At 38.5% G+C, this 10,001-nt stretch overlaps 1 protein-coding gene across 4 annotated transcripts in view; it reads left to right on the top strand.

Annotated features, from left to right (window-relative positions):
- Positions 1-294: 294 nt before the first annotated feature.
- The window catches only part of NELL2 (neural EGFL like 2), a 365,981-nt gene continuing 356,274 nt past the window's right edge, over positions 295-10,001 (top strand). For 2 of the 4 annotated variants that reach the window (XM_006168556.1, XM_006168555.1), the window contains exons 1-3: positions 680-744; positions 1,132-1,217; positions 1,673-1,801. In XM_006168556.1, the coding sequence (XP_006168618.1) occupies positions 1,163-1,217; positions 1,673-1,801 (184 nt within the window). In that variant the 5' untranslated portion in view covers positions 680-744; positions 1,132-1,162. Of the gene's footprint in view, positions 501-679; positions 745-1,131; positions 1,218-1,672; positions 1,802-10,001 lie in introns of those variants that run through there. The other 2 variants (XM_014584214.2, XM_006168557.3) reach the window with 2 other exon arrangements.

Genomic DNA, 10,001 nt, shown 5'->3' with positions numbered 1-10,001 from the left:
GGTCCTGGAGAACCTAAATGGGTGTCCGCTCTTGTGTTTCGCAGGGGGCGCGCGAGGTCCTGGAGCTGTCCAGCAGCCTTCTGGCTAAGTTCTCGGCGGTGGCCAACGAGCTAGGGAAGCTCTTCCGCGCCCTGCCGCGGGCGGAGAACCCCTCCGACAGGGCTCCCAGGGCTTCCCAGGCTCCCCCGCCCTCTCCTCCAGTCGCTCTCTACTTTGTCCAGCCCCACCTTGGGAGTCTGACGTGCTTTGGCGGCCTTCCTCCGCACCCTCCAGCGAGGTAGCGCTCTGTGCTCAGGGGCTGCTCCGGAGGCCGGGACACGAGTGTACGCTGGCTTCGCTCCTTTACCTAAAGGGCGAGCGAGCGCCCCTCCTGCTAGCCTGGCCTCCTGCGGCTTGGTGGTCCTTTCTCTCGACTGTCAAGAGGCGCGCGCCAGGAATAGAGGGGAGAGACCGCCCATCAACTTAGCACCTGGAATTGGACCTTTCCATCCCGAAAGGAGGTTGGCTTTGCCTGGTCAGCGCAAGCGGGAGGGAGGAGGGCGGAGGCTGGCGCGGCTCCGGTGCTCAGACACCAGGCTGGGAACCGAGGACTGAGTCCTGGGCGCGGGGACTCGCCCTCCGCGGCCCCGCCCTTCCCCTCCTCTCCCCGCCTCCGCGGCCCGCCCCTCCTCCCCTCCCAGGAGGAGCAGTCTCTCCTCCGCTTGTCTCCAGGCTCTCTCTCCATTGTCTCTGCCTTTACAACAGGTTCGGGCAGCGGGGAAGACGGGCGGGTGAGGGGCCGCCCAGCCCTGGCTTTCTTGGGGCCGCCTCCCTTCCTCCAGGCTTGCTAGTCTTCGGCTGCTTTTATTCGTCCCGGGAGCTGATTTCCCGGTGGAGCAGCTCTGGGGCGAGTCCGATCCCTCCCTCTGGACCCCCTCATAGTCCGCGCCACCGCCTGGCTTTGCGTGTGGGAAGGATGTGCGCATTGGAGGGTCTAAGTTCTTCACGCGCCTTGGGGGACCTCCCTTTGCTTTCTTAGGCACCAGATCGTATTAATCCTACTGATCAGTAAATCCGAGATAGCTGCAGGAGAGACACACACGCTCTTTTCCCGCTTGATTCCAAGAATCTCTTCGGTTTTTATTTTTAAAGCGGGAGAGGATGGACTGAGCAGATCCACACCATGGAGTCTTGGGTCTTACTGAGAACCTTCTGTTTGATCTTCGGTCTCGGAGCAGGTGAGTGTCTGCAGAGCTGGAGCGGGAAGGAGATGGCTCCCCCCTCGGGGCAGCCTGGCCTGCTGGGGACGCCTCGCTTTGCCCAACCTGAAGTAGGTCCAGAGTGGGAAGCTTGGAATAGAGGGCCAGTTTGGACTAGGATTTTTTTCTGTGCTTGCCTTGGACACTGGGAGGCAGTTCACGCCCCTAGTCCAGGGTTAGAGGACTATGGGGGAACTTTGCTCACAGAGCGGTTTAAAGTAGGTCATGGAAATAGGACTGGGTGCTCCTCTATTTAAAGCCTGGCTGCTGATCTCAGGTAAAGCTCCTGGCGGCGGCGAAGGCAGTCGCCTCTAGTCATCACTCCCCAATATTTTCGCGAAGACTCGGTTCTTTGCTATCCGAGAGGAAGAGGCTTGCGTTTTGACGGAGCTGTTTTTTACTTTCTTTTCTTTTCTTCCCCATTTCACTCCCAGTCTGGGGCCTTGGTGTGGACCCTTCCCTACAGATTGACGTCTTAACAGAGTTAGAACTTGGGGAGTCCACGACCGGAGTGCGCCAGGTCCCGGGGCTACATAATGCGACGAAAGCCTTTCTCTTTCAAGGTATGTTCCAGAGTGCTGAGTTCCGGGAGCGGTTTTAGTTCTTAAAACCTGGGAGGAGTTGGCGTTTCTGCCCCTCCTAACTTTGTATTACTCTCCGATGATAGTGTCTGAGGGTACTGAGGAGTCAGTGTGAGACACTCTCATTTATTAGGTGACTTGTTTTTGGTACCCCTCCACACTCCTCCTCCATGCTTTGTACGCTTGCCAGTTCTAATGGATAGTCCCTTAATTACCGAAGAGAAAGTCCGATGACAGATGGTTGATTTTAGAGTCTGGGGAACAATGAATTATAAAACAAACGCCTCATTTGGGTGAAATTGATTTAGGTTGGAATCAGGAGAGCTTAATCTTAGACATGGATCTCTCAAAGTTTCAAGTACAATAGTATTTTGAGAGGATTTTCATTATGGGGTAGTTTTCTGGAAAAAATTAATACCCCTCAATATGTTTGCCTACTGCATTATCATAAGCACACCATATATGAGGCACGATTCATCAATGAAAGATCATAATTCCTCCTTCTGCATCAATGACAAAGAAAAGGAATATACTCTCTTAAATTATTTTGAAAATATTTCAAGAAAATGTTAATCTAGAAATATACCTTATATCTCTACTAATTGTATACTTAGGCTTTTATAACTTTCTTTTAAGTGAGTGGACATTGGCTATACACAAATGTCTGCATTTGAAATTACATTTAAATGTGTTGTACAGTCAGAAGCAAATTCCAGTGCAACAAGCCTTCAACTTTGATTTACCAAAGCTTTTGAAGATTGCTTGGTTAGCAGAAAGATGCTGTAATTGAAGCTTCTAAAAAGTGGCTAAATATGTACTGAAAGACTAGGTTCATGTATGGCACAGTGCAGATGAAGGCAAAGAGAAATGGAGTTTGTTTTAACATATCTGAATGATAGACCAATGCATCTCCTTTAGCCCGCTCAGATTTTTCTTTTGTAATTTTGGTGCCATGGCTTCAGAAAAAGTGAAACTTATAATTACTAAAGAGTTGAATTTGCAAAATAGCCCACTTCAGCAAATCTGCCATCAAGAAATAGAAATAAAATAAAACTGGAATGCTTCTGTAGTGGTGTTGTTGCCCAATGTAGCCAGTATGTGTCACCATGGACAGTAACACCAAAGCTTACAACTCCGAATGGAAGAAATTGACATGTGTTGCATTTATTTATAACAAGTTCACTGCCGTAAGAATTTAAGATGTAATTTTCTGCCTTTTAAAAATTATTGCTTTTATTTTCTGTTTTAATAAGCATTTGTATTGTGATGATTATTTACTGTAATATTTTATTTACTTAAAGGTCTTTTCTTGTACTGTGGGACTTGGATATTGAATCCTTTAAAAACAGTGACCAAATCTAGTAAAGGAAATAAGGTTAGACTATCAGCAAAATTTCACAGAATTGACTAAAAACATCAATAGCATTGAGCTTTTGATTTTTGTTTTGCATTATTTTGTTTTTAATGTCTGATTTCTAATCTCTGAACTGGAAATGAAGTTATTTCAGGGCTGGCAATTTAAGTGAATGGGAAGCTTTAAAGAATTTAAAACTCCCAATAAGCGAATGGTATTGAAGTGCTCTTAAAATTTCTAAAGTTTCTTTCAATTTTACTAGTGTTTTTCCTACAATTCTCTAAAGAGTATCTGAACTGTCAGGTAGAGAAGAAGCCTTCAGGACTGTGTGTTTTTTGTTCTGATGCTACATAATTTGACAACTTTTAGGAAATTGTCTCAAGGGACTAATACCTTTTCTTGGATAATTTTTAAAAAAGAATGTTCAATATTAATTTTAGTTTGAATTACCAGTTTCTTCAAGATAGGCACTGTGTTCTAAATATATAAGGAAGATAAAATTTTTTAATCACTCACCTTAACTAGATATCAATGTATATTGATGAGTTATTTTTGTTTTGCTGTTGATACAAAGTCCAATTTATAGTTGGAATAAATGTATAACAAAGATAGTTTATAATATATAAAAATATAAAATTTAATTTCCTTCTAAATTAGGAACTTTATTTCATTTCGCTAGTCAATCAGCAAGTATTATTGCTTGCTGTATTCTCTCAGTAGGCATGTATTACTGGTGTATTCAATATGCTTTAGTGATTTCTGTTATTCTAAGATTTCGATTCTGAAATTGACAACAGGTGAGTTTTTACCCCTGCATGGTAGTTCTACATTACCTTGGAAAGGTCTTTTTTTCTGCCATTAGGATGCAGAAACTATTGTTAAGATCTGGATCCTGTTGCTTCACTGGGATTCCATAGCTTTTAAAAGACAAAAGCAGTCAGCCTCTGAAGATTTAATAGATTCCATTTATAGTGAATTGAGGGAGCTGTAGCTATTTTGTGTAGTGTGTAAAATGTCATAGCAAGAATAGTAACAAATTACAAAACCTGTGAAATGCTCTCAAATTTCATATGAATCTATCATACAAATTTTTTGTGTTAGGGGATATGTTCTAAATAGATAGAATTTGAACCTTCAGACTTTTTCCTGCAGTAACATAACCATCTTCTTCTGTCTCATAGCTTTAAAATAAAGAAATCTCAACATAGACTTTCCCAATAATTCTAACCTGCTTTATATTGCATCTCCTTTGGCTACCTCATTTTCTCTTAAGTGTTTTTTTGAGAATCATGCAATTCAGTACTTTTTGAAATCATAATTTTTCCAAATTATTGTGAATATGAGTCTACTAATAATTAATGTTTTATTAGACAGACATAATGAAAATGAATGGGAATGTATTTCAAAGTCATATTTTTTATTTTTTAATTGTAACAATCACTAAACGCTAATGAGGAAAACAGACTAGGTTAAATGGTGGGCCACATTAATATAGCAGAATTGAGAATTTATCATTATGTAAAGATACATTATGGTGGGCACAACAATGTTCCTCCAAAGGTATTTATGTTCCAATTCTTGGAAACTGATATTATTCTATATAGTGAGGGAAAATTAAGGTTGTAAATGATCAGCCCTTAAGACAAGGAGGCTTTCTGGGTAGTTGTATGTAGTTACAAGAGTCCTTTAAATCTGGAGGAGGGAAGTAGACAGTAGTCTAGAAAAATATTGTTGAAATTTGATTTATAGCTGCTTTGTAAATTTAAGTAACAAAGTGATAAGTTAGATAAATAATAAATGTGACTTTTTAATCTTATAATAATTTTCAAAAGAAGTGTCCAGGCAGTTGGAATTTATGTCAAAATCTTCTAGTCATTTCTAGCCATAATATGACTCATGGTTACAAAAATACACTTATTATTCTTTTTTTTTTTTTGAGAGGTTTTTCGCTATAAGGCGCGTGCGCTCGCCAGACAGACAGAGAGAGACATAGAGACAGAAACCGAGAAATCACCCCCCAGAGGGGATGGTCACGCCACAGTCCCTTCTCTGTTCTCCTCTCGGGATCTTGGGCACGCACGCACACGCACCCGGCGTGAGTGTTAAGCCACCGGGTCTGGGACGCCAACTGCGGTCGACTACATGGGAGTCCAGTGACATAGCCATTATGCTAACTGCTGGTTCCCAAATACACTTATTATTCTTTAAAGAAAATCAAAAGATAATTGTTGATCATGAAAAGACCTGTGACAGGTTATAAGGGTTTTAAAATCTTAAGAACTATAATAATAATATAATTTATAATAATTAAAAATATAGTTCCACCTACCTCTTTTTAAAGTCTAGGAAATATTTCCGAGATAATAATCTTTGCTTTGTTTATATGGGAGACTAAGATTAAGAGTATACAAAAGTATAGTTCTAGGACTTTCTAGCAATCTTAGCATGACTGTTAGAACTTTTAACAATTTATTCTTCAGTTCCCAAAGTAGAGAGTTCCATCCATTTGTTTAATACAATTTCTTCTGAAGTATTTGCAGATCTTATAATCTCATTAATCCTCACAAAAAAAGTAAATAAAAATCAAAGTATGTTTTTCTTGTGTTGCTGTTTTGAAAATAAGTTTAGTACTTATTTAAGAAGAACATTAAGATTTTAAAGGAAAAAGATGTTCACAGGTCTATTCTAATGCCAGAGTTTGAAAATAGGATTGATATAAAGGGATGAGCCATTGCCTTTAGTAGGCAATGGTAACTGCATTAAGGAAAGAGGAATAGAAATGAGTACTTGTCTTCAACATGATGGTTAGTGAGTATCTGTAGACATAGGGGTAATAGTCTTTGTTGCTCCCATAGAGTAGAGTAACACTGTGATTAAGAGGTGGTCTTAGAAACTAGGTAGGCCCAGGTAGAATTTCATTTGTGTTACTATGGTGAAGTTACTTATTTTTCTCTGAGCTTCAGTACCTTCAATTATAAAGTGAACATTATAATGAAGATTAAATGACTATGTTCATTTATTGAAATAAATTAGCATTGTGCAATTACTTACTATGTGTTAGTCACATAACAAATGAAGAAGTTAGAAGTTAGCTTTAGAAATAACCATTAAACAATGACTCAGAAAATAATTTAATCACTATTAAGAACTATTACATGAAGAAAAACTAAAGATACAGTGAGAATCTATAGTCTAGTTTTGGAGTCACAGGGTAAGGCAAACTGTTTTTTGAAGAAGAGTTACTTAAGCTGATAGTTGAATGATACATAAAAGCAGTATAGAGAAGAGAGGTTGTGGGGATTCAGAGAAGAAAATAACACAGGAAAAGGTAATAACATGAACAAAGGTACTGAGTCTGGAATAATCCTGGTACACTTGAGAATATGGAAGAAATCTAGGATAGATACATATATGTTATAATATGAAATGAAGCTAATGAAGAAAGCAGGGATCGGTTTACATGGCAAGGCATATTCAACAGCAGAACTGAGGATTTATCACCATATAAGGATATATTGTGGTACACAGAAGTATGATTCTCCAAAAATGTTTGTGTTGTAATTCTTAGAAACTGAGAATACATTATGTTACATGATACAGGGAAATTAAGGTTACTGATTGGCTGATTTTAAGATAAGAGGCCACCATGGATCATCTTGCTGGGTACTGTATAATCTGGTGGGTTCTTTAAATCTGGAACAGAGAAGTAAAGGAGATGTGATGTGAGAAAGACACAAGGAGACAAGTAGTAGTAGTTAAGACTAGTAGTTCTTAAGTAGTTCTTAAGACTGCTCTTATCAGCAAAAATGCTTCTGGCTTGTCCTAAGTCAGTGAAAGGGTTAAATAAAAGAAGGTTGTTGGATCCCAAAAATTTCACAAGCAAGAAACAGGCTGATAAAACCACTCAGCTGTAAACATGGGCCACATTTCATGAAAAAAGGCTGATTCAAAAGGGCAGAACTGAGAGCCCACACAGTTAGCCAAGGATGGTAGAGAGTTGTTCCCAGACCTTGAAATCGAATGTAGTTTGCCTGTCTGGGTTTCAAAATTGCTTGGATCTGGTGACTGATTTTTATATATATATGTATATACATATACATATATACATACACACACACACACACACACACATATATATATATATGTATATATATATATAATTTCCACTTTCTCAAATGGGAATGTCTATAACTATTATCCTATTTCTGTCTCACCGTTGTATCTGGGGAGCAAATAACTATTTCATGAGTTTCATAGGTTCTTAGATGGAAAGAAATGTGCTTCAAAATGGATGGTACCCAGAGTTCACTTATATCTGATTTAGGTGAGATTTGAGACCTTTTAAAATAAAGTTAATTACATTTCTAAATTAACAAGTAAAAATTGTATACATTTATCATGCTAGCATGATGTTTTGAAAAATGTATATATTGTAGAATGGCTAAATTGAGCTAATTAACATATTCATTGCCTCACATAATTTTTTGTGGTGAGAACACTTAAAATCTACTCTCTTAGTAATTTTCAGGAGTACAATATATCATTAATTATAGTCATTATATTGTACAATAGAGTAGTTAAACTTATTTCTCTAACTGAAGTTCTATATCATTTGACCAAAATCTCCTCAATGGTTCCTCCTCTACCCCATTGGTAGAGGGGTAGTTCTTGGTAATCACTATTCCACTCTCTGCTTTTAAAAGTTCAGTTTTTTAGAGCTTACATATAAGAGAGATAATATGGTATATATTTTTCTTTACCCAGCTTATTTCACTTAACGTAATGTCTTTCAAATTCATCCATTTTGTCACAGATGACAGAATTTTCTTCATTTTAAAGCAGAATAGTATTCTATATATATATCTGTGTGTGTGTGTGTGTATTTTTAAAAACTCATTTGTTCATTGATGGACATTTTAAAAACTCATTAGTCCATTGATGGGCACTTAGGTTGATTCCATAACCTGACTTTTGTGAAGACTGGACACAGGAGTCCATATATCTATTCAGCATACTGATTTCATTGCTTTTGCATATATATATATCCAGAAGTCAGAATGCTGAATTATACAGTAGTTCTGTTTTTAACTTTTTTTGTATAATAATTATTTTTATTATTTTAACTTTATTTATTTGTTTTAATTTGACCATAGAGGGATTCAAACTATGGTCAGCCATGTGGGGAGTACAGTGCCCTTAACCACCACATCACCTGCTGGTCTCTTTAACTTTTCTTAAAGTTTATTTCTTTCTTTCATGAGAGACTGAGAAGAGGAGAGAGAAAGTTACCCTGGAGAGGGTATTACCATACTCAAAGTCCCTGCCCCTGCCCCTGCAGCATTCAAGCTAGCCAGGACCAAGCATGTGCACATGGGCATGCCCAGCATATTCAGATTGACCCGTGATCTGGATCTGACATTTTCCCACCTGGCCCTACTATTGTGCAGCACTGACTTCCTGCCTGCACCACCACAGTCAGACATATTTTTAATCTTTTGAGGAAACTTCATACTCTTTTCCATAATGGCTATGATAATTTATTATAGAGTCCTACCAACAGCATACAATAATTTCCTTTTCTTCACTTCCTTAACAATATTTGTTATCTTTTTTTTTTTTTTAAATAATATTTATCCATGGGGCTGGCAAGTGGCATGGTGGTTAAGGGTGCTGGACTCCCACATGGCCTAGCATAGTTCAAGTAGCAGACCTGGCGACTTGCTTTCTCGCTTTCTCTCTCTCTCTCCCCTTCTCTGGTCAAATTAAAAATAAATAAATAAATAAAGTTAAATAAAATAATTCTTAAAAAATAATATTTATCCTAAGAAGAGTGAGGTGATATCTTCTTGTAGTTTTATATGCATTTCTCTGATAATTAATTATGTTGGATGCTTTTTCAAGTGCCTGTTGACTATTTGTATATCTTTTGTGAAATGTTTGTTTAGCTCTTTTGCCCATTTTTCAAAATCAGCTTGTTTTTTTGCTATCGAGTTGAGTTTCTTACATATTTTTGATATTTATCTCTTATCGGCTGTATGCTTTGTAAATATTTTCTCTCATTTAGATTATCACTTCAACTTTGTGGGTTTTTCTTTTGCTGTGCAAAAGCCTTTCAGTTTGATGTAATCCTACTTGTCTAGTTTGCTTTTGCTGTCTGTGATCTTGGTGTGATATAAAACATAATTTCGAATCCAAGGTTATGGTGCTTTCTCCTATATTTTTTCTACTAGTTTAATAGTTCCAGGGATTAGACTTAAGTCTTTTATCTATCTTGAGTTGAATTTTGTATATGGTGTGAGGTAAGGTTCTAATTTCACTTTTCTGCTTGTGGATACCTAGTTTACCCATTTATGAAACATATTGCTTTTGTATGTTTATTGAAAATTAATTGATCAAAAATATGTGGATTTATTTCTCGGTTCTCTGTTCTGTTCCATTGGTCTATGTGTCTGTTTTAGTGCCAGTACCATGCTTTTTGATTACTATGGTTTTGCAGTATATATATATATATACATTTTTTTAAGAGGTTTTTGACATAGGGCGTGTATGCTCGCCAGACAGACAGAGAGAGACAGAGAGACAGAATGTGAGAAATTACCCCCCGGGAGGATGGCCACACAGCAATCCCTTCTCCTCCATTCTCCTCTTGGGATCTTGGGCACACATGCACACGTGCCTGGCATGAGTTTTAAGCCACCAGGTCCGGGACACTTACCGTGGTTGACTACATGGGAGTCCAGCAACATAGCCATTACGCTAACTGCTGGTTCCTGCAGTATATATTGATGTCAGGTAGTGCGATGCCTCCAGCTTAGTTCGTTTGGCTCA

The sequence above is a fragment of the Tupaia chinensis genome, unplaced genomic scaffold (assembly GCF_000334495.1).
Source record: "Tupaia chinensis unplaced genomic scaffold, TupChi_1.0 Scaffold145870_1, whole genome shotgun sequence".
Lineage (NCBI taxonomy): Eukaryota > Metazoa > Chordata > Mammalia > Scandentia > Tupaiidae > Tupaia > Tupaia belangeri.
Note: the sequence above shows the minus strand (reverse complement) of the source record. Positions and strands in the feature narration are given on the sequence as shown.